The sequence below is a fragment of the Babylonia areolata genome, chromosome 19, assembly GCF_041734735.1.
Source record: "Babylonia areolata isolate BAREFJ2019XMU chromosome 19, ASM4173473v1, whole genome shotgun sequence".
In the NCBI taxonomy this organism is placed as follows: Eukaryota; Metazoa; Mollusca; class Gastropoda; order Neogastropoda; family Buccinidae; genus Babylonia; species Babylonia areolata.
The window spans coordinates 42,697,965-42,717,221 of record NC_134894.1 but is presented as its reverse complement, the minus strand read 5'-3'; the positions used below and the strand labels follow the sequence as shown (position 1 = coordinate 42,717,221).

The window sequence follows — 19,257 nt, the reverse complement described above, 5'->3', positions numbered from 1 at the left end:
AATTTTCAACAACTGTGAGAAAACTCACCCGCCAAAATATCCCGCACGCCTGCGTTGGAGCACACAAAAGCTGTCGGTTTGTTCAGAAATCGTGACGCAAAGACTCGAGACTGGCTATCTTCGATGTTTTTCCTCAGAAAATTGACAGGGTCCTTGTAGAAATCGATAGACTTGTCCCCAACCAATGGCCAACCCACTGAACCTGGAAGCTGAGCCATGACTCAGCAGGGTGTTCAATGAGAAAAGTGACAGACACCAAATTTACCATAAACGGAAAGTAGTTCCTTGCTTAAACTGGACACAGTCCAATGCACACATTCATCGTCTACTGGTAAGCTGGATTCATTGACAGACATACACGCGCCGATATTTCTTCCTGTTTGGATTTTACATTTACCTCTTGTTTCGACTGGGGCTGTTCGCTTTTTCGACTTTAGTGCTTAAAACTCTGCATCATGATCGGGGGCCGTTTTCTGCCCATGGCAAATCTAACCACGACTTGATTCAAACGAACACCACGCCTTAAACGCGTCATGTGTTGCCATTACAACAAAATAATTTCACATGAAGAGATGAACAAATCTTTTAGTGTATCACAAACTATATATACCCAACTCCTTTCTCTCCTCGGTTCACTAACTTTCTTCTTGTGATTTGAGACATTCAGATTTCGAAGCGGACGACAGTGTTGTTGTGTGACGACACTTCCGACAGAATGAATCTATTTTGTGAGTCCGCTCGCAGTTGTGTCCCTTTTTACGTGTGCACTTTCGGTTTTAGACTGATTCAATACACTGAGGGAGAGAGAGATCGAACGAAGGGAGTGTGATGTGAGGATAATGAATTTTTTTAAGAGGTGTTGTGGGAAGACTGATGGGATTTGCACGCCTGGGAGAGGTGTCGGTGGCGGTGGTGGGGGTGAGTTTGTGTGGAACATGTTTTGCCTGCGTGCCTGTTGGTCCTTTGAGTCCGTACCATGCTCTTTCTCGTAATATACTGTTATTTTGCCGGTAAGGTACTTTTGTTTGGGTGTATGTGACGTTTTTGAATTCCAATTGCAAAGAAAATTAAAAGACTTACTCACTCCCATAATATACTATTAAAATACCCATTCATTTCAGCACGGTTCATCATGTTGTGGCCGGAGAACTGAGGTTCTGGAATCAGTGTTTTGAGGTTAAAGGTGCAAACTTGATTTAAGCGGTAGATTATTCTCGTGTTCTTTGTCACATTAGCAAAAGTAAATATGATTGTTTGTGCTGCTGTGTCATATATATACCCCCTCCTATTTCTCCTTGTATCCGCTGACTCCCGCTATATATAATAGGTCTACACCCGCAGTTACTGACCTCAGTCAGTCTTCCATTGTCCTAATCCCCCCCCCCCCCCGCCCCCCACCCATCCAGTACCCCGGCCTGTCACGCTCCACCCCTACCCTCAGTAACCACTTTCCCTGTCCTACCGTGACTCTACTCCACACTGAGTATCTCGATCCCCTGTCCTACTCTACCCCCAACAGTAAACCGGCCTTTCCCCGTCCTACTCTGCCCCCCACCCTCAGTAACCCCTTCCCCTGTCCTACTCTACCCCTCACCCTCAGTAACCCCTTCCCCTGTCCTACTCTACCCCCCACCCTCAGTAACCCCTTCCCCTGTCCTACTCTACCCTCACACTCAGTAACTCCTCCCCCTGTCCTACTCTACCCCTCACCGTCACAAATCCCTCCCCCTGTCCTACTCTACCCTTCACCGTCACAAATCCCTCCCCCTGTCCTACTCTACCCTTCACCGTCACAAATCCCTCCCCCTGTCCTACTCTACCCTTCACCGTCACAAATCCCTCCTCCTGTCCTACTCTACCCTTCACCGTCACAAATCCCTCCCCCTGTTCTACTCTACCCTTCACCGTAACAAATTCCTCCCCCTGTCCTACTCTGCTCCTCCTCATCACAAATCCCCCCACCCTGTCCTACTCTACCCTTCACCGTCACAAATCCCTCCCCCTGTCCTACTCTATCCCTCACCATCACAAATCCCCCCCTCACCCCCCTGTCCTACTCTGCCCCTCACCGTCACAAATCCCTCCCCCTGTCCAACTCTACACCCAACAGTAACCCTTCCCCCGTCCTACTTTTCCTAACCCTCAGTAACCCATGACCCTGTCTTACTCTGCCCCCAACAGGTACCCTTCCGCCGTCGTACTCTACCCCACCCTCAGTAACCCCTTCCGCTGTCCTACTCTACACCATTCCGAGTAACCCCATCCCCTATCCTACTCTACCCCCACCCTCAGTAACCCCTTCCCCTGTCCTACTCTACCCCCAAAAGGAACCCCTTCCCCTGTCCTACTCTACCCCCACCTTCAGTAACCCCTTCCGCTGTCCTGTACCCCCACCCTGAGTAACTCCTTCCCCTGTCCTACTCTACCCCCCCGCCCCCACCTTCAGTAACCCCTTCCCCTGTCCTACTCTAACCTCAACAGTAACTCCTTCCCCTGTCCTACTCTACCCCCACCCTCAGTAACCCCTTTCCCTGTCCTACTCTACCCCCACCACCAGTAACCCCTTCCCCTGTCCTACTCTACCCCCACCCTCAGTAACCCCTTTCCCTGTCCTACTCTACCCCCACCACCAGTAACCCCTTCCCCTGTCCTACTCTACCCCCACCCTCAGTAACCCCTTCCCCTGTCCTACTCTACCCCCACCCTCAGTAACCCATTCCCCTGTCCTACTCTACCCCCACCCTCAGTAACCCCTTCCCCTGTCCTACTCTACCCCCACCCTCAGTAACCCCTTCCCCTGTCCTACTCTACCCCCACTATCAGTAACCCCTCCCCCTGTCCTACTCTACCCTTCACCGTCACAAATCCCTCCCCCTGTCCTACTCTACCCTTCACCGTCACAAATCCCTCCCCCTGTCCTACTCTACCCTTCACCGTCACAAATCCCTCCCCCTGTCCTACTCTAACCTCACCCTCAGTAACTCCTCCCCCTGTCCTACTCTACCGTTCACCGTCACAAATCCCTCACCCTGTCCTACTCTACCCCTCACCGTCACGAATCTCTCTCTCTCTCTCTCTCCCCCCCCCTCTGTCCTACTCTACCCCTCACCGTCACAAATCCCTCCCCCTGTCCTACTCTACCCCTCACCGTCACAAATCTCCCCCCCCCCCCCGAGCCCCCTGTCCTACTCTACCCTTCACCGTCACAAATCCCTCCCCCTGTCCTACTCTACCCTTCACAAATCCCTCCCCCTGTCCTACTCTACCCTCACCCTCAGTAACTCCTCCCCCTGTCCTACTCTACCGTTCACCGTCACAAATCCCTCACCCTGTCCTACTCTACCCCTCACCGTCACAAATCCCCCCCCACCCCCCGGCTCCCCTGTCCTACTCTACCCTTCACCGTCACAAATCCCTCCCCTGTCCTACTCTACCCTTCACCGTCACAAATCCCTCCCCCTGTCCTACTCTACCCCTCACCGTCACAAATCCCCCCCCATCCCCCACACCCGTGTCCTACTCTACCCTTCACCATCACAAATCCCTCCCCCTGTCCTACTCTATCCCTCACCGTCACAAATCCCCCCTCACCCCCTGTCCTACTCTGCCCCTCACCGTCACAAATCTCCCCCCCCCCCCACATCCGTGTCCTACTCTACCCTTCACCGTCACAAATCCCCCCCCCCCACGCCCCCCCCCACATCCGTGTCCTACTCTACCCTTCACCGTCACAAATCCCCCCCCTCACCCCCTGTCCTACTCTACCCTTCACCGTCACAAATCTCCCCCCCCCCACATCCGTGTCCTACTCTACCCTTCACCGTCACAAATCCCCCCCCCCCACCTCACCCCCTGTCCTACTCTACCCCTCACCGTCACAAATCCCTCCCCCTGTCCAACTCTACCCCCAACAGTAACCCTTCCCCCGTCCTACTTTCCGTAACCCTCAGTAACCCACAACCCTGTCTTACTCTGCCCCCAACAGGTACCCTTCCGCCGTCGTACTCTACCCCACCCTCAGTAACCCCTTCCGCTGTCCTACTCTACACCATTCCGAGTAACCCCATCCCCTGTCCTACTCTACCCCCACCCTCAGTAACCCTTTCCCCTTTCCTACTCTACCCTCACCCTCAGTAACCATTTCCCCTGTCCTACTCTACCCCTCACCCTCAGTAACCCCTTCCCCTGTCCTACTCTACTCCCACCCTTAGTAACCCCTTCCCCTGTCCTACTCTACCCCCACCCTTAGTAACCCCTTCCCCTGTCCTACTCTACCCCCCACCCTCAGTAACCCCTTCCCCTGTCCTACTCTACCCCCACCCTTAGTAACCCCTTCCCCTGTCCTACTCTACCCCCAAAGGGAACCCCTTCCCCTGTCCTACTCTACCCCCAAAAGGAACCCCTTCCCCTGTCCTAATCTACCTCCCACCCTCAGTAACCCCTTCCCCTGTCCTACTCTACCCCCACCCTCAATAACCCTTCCCCTATCCTACTCTACCCCCACCCTCAGTAACCCCTTCCCCTGTCCTACTCTACCCCCAACAGGAACCCCTTCCCCTGTCCTACTCTACCCCCACCCTCAGTAACCCCTTCCCCTGTCCTACTCTACCCCCAAAAGGAACCCCTTCCCCTGTCCTACTCTACCCCCACCCTCAGTAACCCCTTCCCCTGTCCTACTCTACCCCCACCCTCAGTAACCCCTTCCCCTGTCCTACTCTACCCTCACCCTCAGTAACCCCTTCCCCTGTCCTACTCTACCACTCACCCTCAGTAACCCCTTCCCCTGTCCTACTCTACCCCCAAAAGGAACCCCTTCCCCTGTCCTACTCTACCCCCCACCCTCAGTAACCCTTCCCCTGTCCTACTCCAACCCCAACAGGACCCCTTCCCCTGTCCTACTCTACCCCCACCCTCAGTAACCCCTTCCCCTATCCTACTCTACCCCCACCCTCAGTAACCCCTTCCCCTGTCCTACTCTACCCCCACCCTCAGTAACCCCTTCCCCTGTCCTACTCTACCCCCAAAAGGAACCCCTTCCCCTGTCCTACTCTACCCCCACCCTCAGTAACCCCTTCCCCTGTCCTACTCTACTCACACCCTCAGTAACCCCTTCCCCTGTCCTACTCTACTCCCACCCTCAGTAACCCCTTCCCCTGTCCTACTCTACCCCCACCCTCAGTAACCCCTTCCCCTGTCCTACTCTACCCCCACCCTCAGTAACCCCTTCCCCTGTCCTACTCTACTCCCACCCTCAGTAACCCCTTCCCCTATCCTACTCTACCCCCACCCTCAGTAACCCTTTCCCCTGTCCTACTCTACCCTAACCCTCAGTAACCCCTTCCCCTGTCCTACTCTACCCCCAACAGGAACCCCTTCCCCTGTCCTACTCTACCCCCAACAGGAACCCCTTCCCCTGTCCTACTCTACCCCCACCCTCAGTAACCCCTTCCCCTGTCCTACTTTACCCCCCCCCCTCAGTAACCCCTTCCCCTGTCCTACTTTACCCCCCCCCCCCCCTCAGTAACCCCTTCCCCTGTCCTACTCTACCCCCCACCCTCAGTAACCCCTTCCCCTGTCCTACTTTACCCCCCCCCCTCAGTAACCCCTTCCCCTATCCTACTCTACCCCTCACCCTCAGTAACCCCTTCCCCTGTCCTACTTTACCCCCCCCCCCCTCAGTAACCCCTTCCCCTGTCCTACTTTACCCCCCCCCCCTCAGTAAACCCTTCCCCTGTCCTACTCTACCCCCACCCTCAGTAACCCCTTCCCCTGTCCTACTCTACCCCCCACCCTCAGTAACCCCTTTCCCTGTCCTACTCTACCCCCACCACCAGTAACCCCTTCCCCTGTCCTACTCTACCCCCACCACCAGTAACCCCTTCCCCTGTCCTACTTTACCCCCCACCCTCAGTAACCCCTTCCCCTGTCCTACTCTACCCCTCACCCTCAGTAACCCCTTCCCCTGTCCTACTCTACCCCCAAAAGTAAACCCTTCCCCTGTCCTACTCTACCCCCAACAGGAACCCCTTCCCCTGTCCTACTCTACCCCCACCCTCAGTAACCCCTTCCCCTGCCCTACTCTACCCCACGAGTATCTGTTGTATCTGTTGTGTGAAGCAAAAAGAAAAGAAGAGAAAAGAAGAAGAAGAAGAAAAATCAGATTTTGAATGAAAACTTTAGGATCCGCAGGCATAATCAATTCGGTTGTTGTTTGAGAGTGACGAATTCCAAAGTGGATAATGGACACTTTTTTTTAATATCATGCAAACGGTACAATTTATAAAACAAAGTGAGTGGAGTGCTTTTCAGAATTAACATCTGCTGAAAAGTCATACCAAAACAGAACCATTTTTGGAGTCAACTTATGTGAAAGTAGGAACAATATCAAGTTTCACCATGAACTTCACGAATTGTAATGCTTTTGTGAGCTGTGTGAGTGTGTGATTGGAAATTGGATGTGTACTGCTCGAGAACACGAATCTCTTCATGTCCTCAACTGTCACAACCTTTGTATAATACAGTAAAAAGCGCACAACTTGTAAAGATGTAATATACCACAGGCAAGTTTCTTGATTTGTCAATATTTGTGATAAGAAAAAAACGTGGCTTTCTGACATCTGTCGAGGTTGGCTTTTAGCCATTGAAAAAATTTTTTTTTTAATAAAGGAAGAAGAAGAAGAAGAAAAGAAACCGCCCAGCAGTCAACAAAACTCGATACGTAATTGACTGCTCTCCCAACTTCCAGCTGTTCACCAATGTAATTAAAAAAAAAAGAAGTTTTCCATGATGTTTCAACCAATCAAACACCATTCCAGCTTCACACACACACACACACACACACACACACACACGCGCGCGCGCGCGCGCGCACACACACACACACACACACACACACACACACACACACACACACACACACACACACACACACACACAGCAGTAGCAGCGGCAGCAGCTGCAAACACACTCTCTTGCTGACTCTCTGTCTCTGTCTCTTTCTCTCTCTGTGTGTCAGTCTCTGTGCCTGTCTGTCTGTCTGTCTGTCTCTCTCTCTGTCTTGCCATTCGTATCGATATGATGGGTTTTGCTGTAACATGCGTAATATTTATTATATGATTTATATGTAATGTGTTTGTATTGATATGATGTGTATCAATGTTACATGCGTAAATATTTATTATATGATTTATCTGTACTTTGTTTTCTGTGTACTGTCCAAACCTTGGAGACGAACGACTGAAGAAAAAGACAAATTACCCCCTGTCACATGTACGTTAAGCTAATGACAAAGTGCCAAAGTGTCGCAAATCTCTTATTAGTTTATATTGTTTCAATTCTGTTTTGTTTTTGTTTGTGCGTTGTTGTTTTTGTGTGGGTTTTTTTTCCCCCTTTCTGTTCCATTTGATCTATTTTGCACCATTTTGTTCTGATTTGTAACGTCTGTGTCACCAGAGCTTTTCAGCTAATGATATTAAACATTTCAGTATTCAGTGTTCTCTTGCAATTCCTCCTTTCAGAGTATAAGACTGGACGACAACATGACAGGCGAGCTGAGAATCATGGCTCAGCCCAAACATACCCCGAAACTACGCCAGTCCTGGTTCAATTGCAACATTGACAGACACGCACAGAATAATCGATTGGCCACATAATATGTGTATGCGGAAATAAAAGAACAACGATTATGACCCGTAGGCCAGCTGTGATGCATTGTGCTTTACTGTGTTGTGCTGTGTTACTTTATTCGTCGCTGAATTCAGTCCCCCAGGGTTGGGTTACAAGAGCGTTCTGAGCAGCGCTAATTTTGCTGAGCGTCATGGATTTCCCTAGGTCTTACGCGAAATCCATAGATTTAGGAAACCGCGAAGCAAAGTTAATGCTGCTAAGATAGCTCAGCCTAAGCCTGTCCTGTTTTCTCCTTTATATATAGGCTAGCATTTCGTTGTGTCGTGTTAAACTGTGTCGCGTTGTACGTGTTATGTTGTGCCGCCATGCCCCTCAGTGCCCTGGTTTATCATTTTGTTTATGCTATAGCGTATTATGTTGTAGACTGAAGTCTCTCTCTGTCTCTGTCTCTAACCTATGTATCTATGTATGTGTGTACCTCTCTCTCTCTCTCTCTCTCTCTCTCTCTCTCTCTCTATATATATATATATATATATAGAGAGAGAGAGAGAGAGAGAGAGAGACAGACAGACAGACAGACAGACAGACAGATTAAAGGACACACAGAGAGAGGAGAGATGTGGTCGGCCATTGTTCAACAATTCCATGTGGAATGTCACAGCTGCTTCAACAACAGCTGACACTTCAAACATTCACCAAACATTTCGATCCCGGGCCTCTACCCACCCACCACCCACCCCGCACCCCCCTACACACACACACACTCTCTCTCTCTCTCCTCCCCACTAAATGCTGACATATAAGAGTCCCTCTACCCCGCCCCCTTCCGTCCTCCCAAACAACATCTCTACAAATCTCTTAGGCATAAAACTGACGACATTGTGAGTGAAAGCCAGGCACATATTTATGGAACATAGTCATACAAGAGAATGTGCGAGGTATGATAGTCAGTCGTATCCGACTGTGACCATCAGAACAGCAGAGGAGGCAACTGCTGTCCCAACTATCTGGGCTAGTGTTTGATTGAAACCGTTTTACCAAAGATACATCCCCACTCTCTCGGCCAAGATCGAGGGTTTTAGGACAGTCGGCGTTGGGATGGTTCCCAAAGGCCAACTAGCCCCCAAGGCTGCAGCACTAAGAACCAGTGCAATCTTGCCTCCTCGTCTGAGAGTCATAGCCCTTCACAAAAGATTAAGCTGTAAATGACTTCCCATTGTACTGGAGAAACCATTGATCATACAGCTCGCACTTTGCTGTTGGCTCAAATGTAAACTTATGCCAGTCTGTGATATAAGCTGAGCGTTGGAAGTGATGTGCAAGGTATCTCATATAACACTAAATATTATATATTAAGACATATTATGTGAAGTAATTAGATATTTTCCGACGTTTTCTTATCATGTGCAACAATCTCTTCAGTCCACTGCTCCAAAATATAATGCTGTTATCTTCTAAGTTCTAACATCATAATTTGGTATTTTGAAGCGATACCAGTTTCTCAAATTACAATATTCACACTGATTATTTACACATTCATCCTTTTTTCACCCTCAAATTATAGTCAGATATGTTGTATGCCTGTTTATTATGAATCAAAAGGAAATATACTTAATTGATTCTTATGTTTTAATATATGTCAGTTCATTGTTTACAAAACAATTAAAAAAACCTTCTGGACCCCCCCCCCCCCCTCCACCCCCCTCCCGTAATCCTTCCCCTGCCTAGAAAACTCAACGCGCGCGCTTGCACACACACACACACACACACACACACACACACACACACGCACTCAACAGACACATACTCTCTCTCTCTCAAACCAAACACGCCCCCCCTCACACACACACACACACACACACACACACACACACACACACACATGTCCTGACTTTTTATTTTCGGGATTTGCCATGTAAAAAAAACTGCTTCAACTTATCATATACCATAGAAAAAAAATCCATCAAATTGCTTATCAAACACTCTGGTAAAATCAATTGATTAAAGAATGCATACCAGCTATCGATCTGATTCATTATGATAAGTTGTATGCCCTAAGCAAAGAAGAAAAAAGGAAGAGATACATGGTCAGCTCATATTCTACAATTCTATTTCAACTGTAACAACTGCTTAAAAGCAATAGCTCTCTCTGTCTCTGTCTCTCTCTGTCTCTCTTTCTCTCTCTCTCTCACACACACACACACATACATACAGAGAGAGAGAGAGAGAGCGAAAGAGAGATAGACAGAGACTGACAGACAGACAGACAGGTAGGCAACAGACAGACAGTCAAACAGCTACAGAGACAGAGACAAAGAAGGAGAGAGAGAGAGAGACAGGCAGACAGACAGACAGACAGAAAGTAGGCAGACAGACAGCTACAGAGAGAGAGAGAGAGAGAGAGAGAGAGAGAGAGAGAGAGAGAGAGAGAGAAGCCACCTGCCACCCTTATCCGAAAAAAAAAGGCAAACAGAAAGCCCCCCCTCCCTCACCCCCGCCTGCCATCTCCCATTCATCTCTCCAACCCCATTCCCAGTCTCTTCCAAACAACAAGCAAATAACAAGAAAATAAACAACAACAACAACAACAAAACCAAGAAAAAAACCAAGTCGATCTTAATCTCCTGTGTCTTAATCTATAGTCAGTCGTGTCCGACTATGACCACCAGAACAGCAGAGGAGGCAATTGCTGTTCCGACTATTTGGGCTAGAATTTGATTATAGTGGAGAGTGTCTTGCCCAAGTACATCCCCACTCTCTCGGCCAAGGGGGTTTTAGGACAGTCGGCGTTGGGATGGTTCCCAAAGGCCAACTAGCCCCAAAGGCTGCAGCATTAAGAGCCATTGCAATTTTGCCTCCTAGTTTGAGAGTCATAGTCCTTCACAAAAGATTAAGCTGTAAATGGTTTCCCATAGACTGGAGAAACCATTGATAATACAGCTCTCACTTTGCTGTTGGCCCAAATGTAAACTTATGTCAATCTGTGATATAGCATTCATGAATAAACCGCAGCCAACAACAAACAGAGTAGAAAAGTAGAAAGAGAGGAAATCGTACCGCTTTATTTTATTCTATTTCTAGTTTTTGTTAACGAAAATCAGCGCAAAAAAGAAGTCAACTAGCTTGAGACAAAAACAAACAAACAAACAACAACAATAAATCCAACAAATATACAAACAAAGAAGCAAAACATAAATGAAGATCATTGCTTTGCACGTGAACCAGTAATGACAGATGACGTATGGAGAGAAATGTACGTGAACCAAAACAACTGTTGATTCATTGCCTAGGCTAGCACCTTGGCTGTACTACCATTCCATCAATCAATGTTTCATGGAGGCAGGAAGAGAAGGCAGGTTGGGATGGTTTGTTGTTAAAGGCGATCGAGAAAGAAAGAAAAAAAACAACGTAAACGGTCCTTACTTTTTCAGTCATCTGGACAGAAACGATCCACAATAATTATCAAGCTCAGAAGAAGAGTAGTGAAAAAAATAATCATAACGACTGAACAAAATATAGTATTGATAGTAGCCAACCTTACCACCACTACCACCACCACCAACAAATAAATAGTAGACATTTATTTTACGTGTAAATATGTATGGATGCTGCTCATCTGGAAAGAATTGTACTCACAGGGTATCTAATACCATTGATCCTGGTGTGAACCACAAGTGATAACCAGCTAGCTGAAGAAAAAAACCCCAAACAAACTGAATAGCAGTTACTGATAATAATGACTATTATTATAACATATAGCTGTTAATCTAAAAATATTCAGTAACCCCCCCCCCCCCCCCCCCGCACCCCCCCGCCCCCCGCAGCCCCCCCCAAAAAAACAACAACAAAAACAACAACAACAACAAAAACACAACAACAACAACAAACAACAACAACAAAAAACAAAAACAAAAACAACAAACAAAAACAACAACAACAACAACAACAAACAACAACAAAACAACAAAAAGACAAAAACAAAAAACAAACAAACAGCAAACAAAAAACAAAAAAAACAACAAAAAACCCCCAAACAAACAAACAACAACAAAATCCAACAACAACCAAAAACAAAAGCAAAACAGAACAAACAAATAAACATGTATGTAGCTAAATCTGATAAAAAAATATAGATAGCAATTCATTTGGTGAAAACATGCAGCAGTTCATTTCTTTAAGAATATATAACAGTTAATTTGAAGAAACTTATACAGCAGTCAATCTTAAGAAAATATATAGCAGTTTATCTGAATAGAACTACATGCCAGTTAATTTTGAAGTAGTGAAAAATAGCAGTGAAAAATATATAGCTGTTAATCCGAAGATAAAATATGTTGCAGTTAACCTGAGGAAAAATATATTGCAGGAAATCTGAATAAACATATTCTGCAGTAGATATAAGGAAAAAAAATATAGCAGTAAATTTGAAGAAAAATATAGAACAGTCAATGTGAGGAAAAATATATTACAGTTAATCTGAAGAAAAGCACGCACCAGTGAAATCATGAGTGAGTGAGTGAGTGTGTGTGTGTGTGTGTGTGAAAGAACAATAATACTCTTAGAAATGTGTAACAACAAAACCTGTTCCGAAACGAGGCTACGATCTCTTCTGGTGATGATGTCTGTTTAAATCAATCTCTTCGGTCTATTAGAAATCTGACAAGAAGATACTTATGATTAGCACAGACAGATCCACACACACACACACACACACACACACACACACACACACACACACACACACACACACACACACACACAATATGAAAGTTTTGTTATAATAATAAAATATGCGCGCAGTCTCTGTATAGCATAAAGCGTTACAATAAATCTGAAAAAAATAAATATACCCATCACCAGTAAAAAGAAATAATGTAGACAGAAAGGTCTACAGCTAACCTAGATGTAAATCATTAATTGATACTGATTTGGAGAGGAATTTTAGACTATCAGGATATATCATAACAAATGATATCAACATTCTGAATGGAAATGTACAACATGTAAATAATTTCTTATCCATTATCAATACTGCTTTTCATCATTCGGAAGTAAACATAAACAGTACACGGTGTCAATCACTTCCTTGCTCAGTTACTCCCCTTGCATATTTCCGCTCGTCTCAATATCACTTCCGGTGAACAGGCGCTCGATCAAAGAACGAACGAATACTCAAATTACACGTGGCACCCACTCAACACAAGCATGATGGATATTTATGTCGATGGAAACAAGATCATAATCAACATACACACAGCTAAGATGTCAAGTTTCAGGAGTGCTGATAGTGCACTTTACACCGAGAGAAACAACAATGACAATATTAAAAAAAAAAAAAAAAAAAAAAAAAAAAAAAAAAGAGTGCGTGAACTGACTGTATGAGAGTGAACGCCAAACCGGGAAAAGCCTGCACGGACAGACACACAGGAGAAGAAGAAGAAGATGAAGAAGAAGAAAAAAAAGAAGAAAAGTTATCGATATCAAGTCAGCCTGAGAGAAGCGAATAATAACCGTAAATATACAGATCTTTTACGTATAAATAGGTAGGCCCATGGGTACCACTCGTCCGGAAGGACTGAGAGAAGAATGGGCGAGGGTGAGGGTTAGCGTGCATACAAAAAAGTATTTTCAAAAAATCAGACTGTAATGATATGATTAGCAGAAACATCGGGCACGTGCATGTGCACACATAATATGTTTTTTTTTTTTTTTTTAATTTGTGTTTCATTTTTTCGTCGAGTATCACTAAACAGCGAAAATTAAGACGTTTAACTACATAAACACACACACACACACACACACACACACACACACACACACACACACACACACACACAATTATTATGAATTATGCTATATATCATCAACATCGATATATCATTGATGAGTTAACCGCGAAACAGATATACGTACAACAGTTACAGTTAATTAGAATGCAAATCATTATTGATACTGATCAGGAAAGGAGTATTGAACAGTCACGGGGATTGATTATAAATGCCCTAAAATAAATGACATCGACCGTCTGAGTTGAAATGTAGCAGTGCCTCATCATTTGCGTGTGTTCGTCTTCAGTTTAACGTCTTTCCACTTGAAGTGATATTAGCATTTGCGTGTGTGTGTGCGTGTGTGTGTGTGTGTGTGTGTGTGTGTGTGTGTGTGTGTGTGTGTGTGTGTGTGTGTGTGTGTGTGTGTGTGTGTGTGTGTGTGTGTGTGTGTGTGTGTGTGTGTGTGTGTGTGTGTGCATGTGCGTGCGTGCCTGCGTGCAGGCAAATCAATAGTGCAACACGGCAATGATTCAGAATAAAATTGATCATAAAGACCACATAATTGAAAAAAAGAAAAAAAAAGAATATGTAAACCGATATTTTCGCACTCACCTGGAAGACAATTTACAAGGGTACGATGAATATATGTTATATGTGCACCGCAGATTTACATATAAACTGACAGTGATAACAGACAAGCATCAATTAGCTGATATCAGATAACTAGTTGGATGGAACAGTTTGACAGTCGAAATACGCGATATCACATAATAACTAACGATTTTGCATCCACCGGCAGCGCATTCGCGACTGACTACACTTGCTGCAACAGAAAAGTGCACAGACAGGAAGAATGAAACGGCGCCGCGCGCGCGCGCGTGTGTGTGTGTGTATGTTATATGTGTGTGTATGTATGTGTGTACATATATATATATATATATATAAATATATATATATATATCTGTGTGTGTGTGTGTGTGTGTGTGTGTGTGTGTGTGTGTGTGTGTGTGGTTGAGTCACTGCATGTACAAAATTAATGTATTTACTCACACCAGGAACCTTTTGAACAATAACAACAACAACAACAACAACAACAGCAACGAAAACAAAACAAAAGCAAACAAAAACCACGCGAGCATTCAGCAAAGTCCTCTCGCTCAAAGCAGGTTGGAGTTTTGACTAACAAGCAGCATAATCATAAGCTGCAGTGTGATTTCTGTTCTCAGCAGGGCCGACTACAGGGTTTGGCGTTCAGAGTGCTACTGCTCACAACAACAGAAGTAGTTCCTCCTGTCCCGCCCCTCTCTCCCCTCACCTCATCCCCCCCCCCCTCCTCCTCCCGAGTCAGAGTGTCAGATGCTCAATAACTTGCCCCAGACGCTACCCCTTCCTTTTAATAATAAAAAAAAAATCATAATAATTAGCATATCTGACCGTCAGTTTGGTTTATACCTTCTTCGGTAAAGGTGACTCTGAGTGGCAAACAGGTCGATCCTATATTTTGGGATCGGCATGGTAGGGGAAGGATATAATTTTTCTTGCATTCCTTCAAAATTTAATATGTTCTATGCAAGTGCATAGTTCTTGTCTGTGTCATTTAGAAAAAAAAAAAAAAAATCAGTTATCCAATGTGCCAGAAATTTAACTCTTTCCTCAAAGCTGAGTGGAGTCACATGCGTGCTCCGAGTAATAAGGGCAATGGTGAAAATTGCCCTGAGCTAAAAGTGCCTTTCTTTTTTTTTGGCAGCACTCATGTCTAACATAATGGGTGTCAGTCTTTCATCATCATCATCATCATCTTCTTCTTCTTCTTTCCTTCTTTCTTTTGGTTTTTGTTTTTGAAAACACAAATAAACACTTCATTCCACACTGTCGAGCATAACATCAGGGACGAAGGAAAGTGAACCAGTACAGAACATAATAACCAGGAAATGGTGTTACTCAAAGCTGAGGTAATTTCAGAACTAGTGTTTCCCACGTAACGGGCATTACTCAGAGCCAGCGTCTCTCGTGTAAGCGGAATTATTCAGAGCGAGCGTCTCTTACATAACGGGTAGGCTATACCGTAACCGTAACGGGGTGTTTCAGTACCACCAGTGTTGCACTGCACACAGAAGCTGTCAGCTGAAAGCAGTTACAAGCGCACCGATGTTCACTGAGAGTTGAGGCAACGCACAAGAATCCGTCATCCATTCAAAACCTATAGAAGCTGGTAAGGAACGATATCACATAATGACTAACGATTACATCAACCGCGCGCTTACGATTAACCACGCAAGCTAGTCAAGGAATAAACAAACAATTAAACAAAAACAAACAAGTAAAAACAAGTAAAAAAAAAAGGTTCTGAATTACGTGTGGCATGTCAATCTTTTCAAATAGAAAAAAACCCCACAATTCCAGCGTCGTGTGTTTTAAGCAGGAACGAAGTCCATTTGAAATGAGACAGTTGTGAACAACACTTGAAAAGAGCAACGGAGTCTGTTCACGTCAGAGACAGTTCCAGACACAGAGTCACACAAATGCCGTAAAGTATATGCACAGAACCAGGAGTCACTTAATACCATGCAGTAATAGGAGTCTGCCCTTTGCTCAGACAATGTCAGACTCACTGCATGACATACAAAGGGATAAAAAGACTATACGCAGCAAAACAATCCCAGAGTCTTTTTTTTTTTTTTTTTCCTGAACACGGACTTTGCTTTTACTTAATCAGTTGAGTCCAGCATCACTCAAGACGTAGTACAGCAAATAAAAGGAACGGCAACTGCAGAACCAGAGTTCAGGGAATCACAGTTTTGTATCAAGAGTGTGTAAAAATTGAAACATGTCTCTCTCCAGAGCACTGACTGTGAATTTTCCAAGTCCCCTGAACGTTGGAACTGTGACTGTGGTAAGCGATGGGTCTTGTTCAGGCCCTGAACAGGTCCACCCACAGTAGTTACACAGTGCAATAACAGGGTTTGCTCACAGCTGGAACAACTTGTTCCAGGATCACCACACAAGCAGGAACAGAATCAACAGAAACAGCATATCACACAGGCAGGAAGGAACAGAATCAGGTTCACACGTATATGATTATGTTGTACAACACATAACCACATCAGAGGCAGCTACCATGACCTCTCCTCCACACACACAAATAAATTATGTATATATATATATATGTATGAAACACACACACACACACACACACACACACACACACACACACACAAAACCAAAAACAAAAACCCGTCTAACAACACTTCTAGTGAATAGACGTTAAACTGGAGATCTCACACACGCTCAAATCAGAGTCCACCACTGCCACTAGGCCACTTGCTGCAGCAGACACTGCGCCTGCTCCTGCCAGCTGGCTCCTGCTTTGTTTCGTTTCGTTTTGTTTTGTTTTGTTTTATTTTGAGAGTCCCCTCCCCTCCCTCCTCCCCTCCCCTCCCCTTCCTTCCTCCTCACGTGTGCAGCACCTCCTGCAGAATGTGCATGCCCAGCATGGCCGCGTAGGACCGCCAGGACACGTGTGACTGCGGGATGTAGACGTGACGGCTCAGTCCGTCCATGCTGAGGGCTCTGTGCACCAGGCCGTCCACCATGCTAGACGAGTAGTTCCTCCTCATCAGACCTCCAGGCCGGGAAGAGGAGGAGGAGGAGGAGGAGGAAGAGGGGGAGGAGGGGGACCAGTGGCCGTGCAGGAAGGAGCGAGGGATGGTGACCAGTATCGAGTCCAGGGTGACGTCCGTCTGGGTGCACGCGTCCTGAAAAAAAAAAGAAGAAGATATCCAAAGGGTAAGTGACATGTGCATCGAATGTAAGTTAAATGTTGGTTGGGTGGTTTTTGTTCTTCTTGTTGTTTTTGGATGGATCATGCATATTGAAGTGAAAGTGAATAACTTTTTTAAAAACTGATATTGAAGAAAACACACAGAGACATTGATGGACAGATTTAGAAAGAATGGACGTAAAAGTTCGGGACTCCTTTGTCACAGAAGGATGCGTCAGCCAACAAGACGAAAAGAAAACAACAGGAAAAAGAAGAAAAAGCACACGCACAAAAAAACAAAAACCCAACAAAAAGAAAACCGACAAGAAACAAGCAAGAAAAACAACCACCAAAAAAAAAAAAAAAAAAAAAGAAAAAAAAGAAACAACACCAGACAACACACCACCAAACAGTAGCATGAGCATAAACAACAACATCACAAAAGCACTTCCTCATCGTAATCGGACAAATGTGATCGTGACTGTTTCTAATCTTGGCCACTTGAAAGAGGACAGGGAGAGAAGGATGTGTGTGTGTGTGTGTGTGTGGGGGTGTGTGTGTGTGTGTGTGGGGGGGGGGGTGCCTGAGTTGGAGGGTGGATGGGTGGGTGGGAACTCGGTTCGATGATTCCTCGTTTGTCACAACCCACATCTCTGCACCAAGTGAGGCAGCGGGGAATTGACAGAGTCATTTGATTCAGCTGATTAATTTCTGTTCAGTATTCACCTGTCCTTTTTCTTTTCTACTTCGTTTTTTTTTCATTCCTTCGTTCCTTCTTTCCTTTGATGGGTTAGAGAATTCGGAAAACGAATGATCCTTGAGGCACCGAAAGACAGCTTCATGGTCATGAGAGAGAGAGAGAGAGAGAGAGAGAGAGAGAGAGAGAGAGAGAGAGACAGACAGACAGACAGACAGACAGACAGACAGAGACAGACAGATAGACAGACAAAGGCGGGCAGGCAGAGAGGGAGACAGGCAGGAGGACAGTACAGACATAGAGACAGACATATGTATATTCACAAAAAAACAGAAAGACACACACACACACACACACACACACACACACACACACACACACACACACACACACACACACACACACACACACACACTGTTGTGACAAAAAGAAATACAATACAATGCAGTACAACACAACATACTTCCTGATTGTTACCTGTCTGTTCTCATAATTATGTTCCCACACAATACAACGCAACAAGCAATACACAACACCACACCTCCTTTTTACCTGCCTGTTCTCTCACAATGTAATATGATACAACTCAACACTCTCCCTGTTCTCTTACATTCTAATACAATACAATATAATACAAAACAATACAACACACCTCCTTCTTACCAACCTATTCTCTTACATTTTAATACGACACAACACAACACACCTCATTCTTACCTGCCTGATCTCTTACATTCTAATACGATAAAAAACGATACACCTCCTTCTTACCTTCCTGTTCTTTTACATTGTAATACAATACGACACAACACAACACACCTACTTCTTACCTGCCTGATCTCTTACATTCTAATACGATACAATTCGGCACACCTCCTTGTCACCTGCCTGATCTCTTACATTCTAATACGATACAGTACGGCAGACCTCCATCTTACCTTTCTGTTTCTTACCTTCTTATACGATACAACACAACACACCTCCTTCTGACCTTCCTCTTCTCTCACATTCTAATACGATACAGTTCGACATACCTCCTTCCACCTTCCTGTTCTCTTAAATTTTAATACAATACGACACAACACAACACACCTACTTCTTTCCTGCCTGATCTCTTACATTCTAATAAGACACAATACAACACAACATATCTCCTTCTTACCTGCCTGTTATCTTACATTCTAATACAACACAACTCAACATATCTCCTTCCTACCTGCCTGTTTTCGTCCATTCTAATACAATGCAGCACACCTTCTTACCTGCCTGTTCTCTTACATTCTCATATAATACAACATACCTCCTTCTTACCTACCTATTCTCTTACATTCTAATACAACACAATACAACATACCTCCTTCTTATCTTCCTGTTCTCTTACATTCTAATACAACACAACACAACAC

General features: G+C 45.2%; 1 protein-coding gene across 1 annotated transcript in view; it reads right to left on the bottom strand.

Moving 5' to 3' along the window:
- Positions 1 to 644, bottom strand: part of LOC143294316 (putative cytochrome P450 120) — a 19,282-nt gene extending 18,638 nt beyond the window's left edge. The window contains exon 1 of the mRNA XM_076605762.1: positions 29 to 644. Coding sequence (XP_076461877.1) covers positions 29 to 218 — 190 coding nt within the window. The 5' untranslated portion in view covers positions 219 to 644. The remainder of the gene's footprint in view (positions 1 to 28) is intronic.
- Between the last annotated feature and the right edge of the window lie 18,613 nt (positions 645 to 19,257).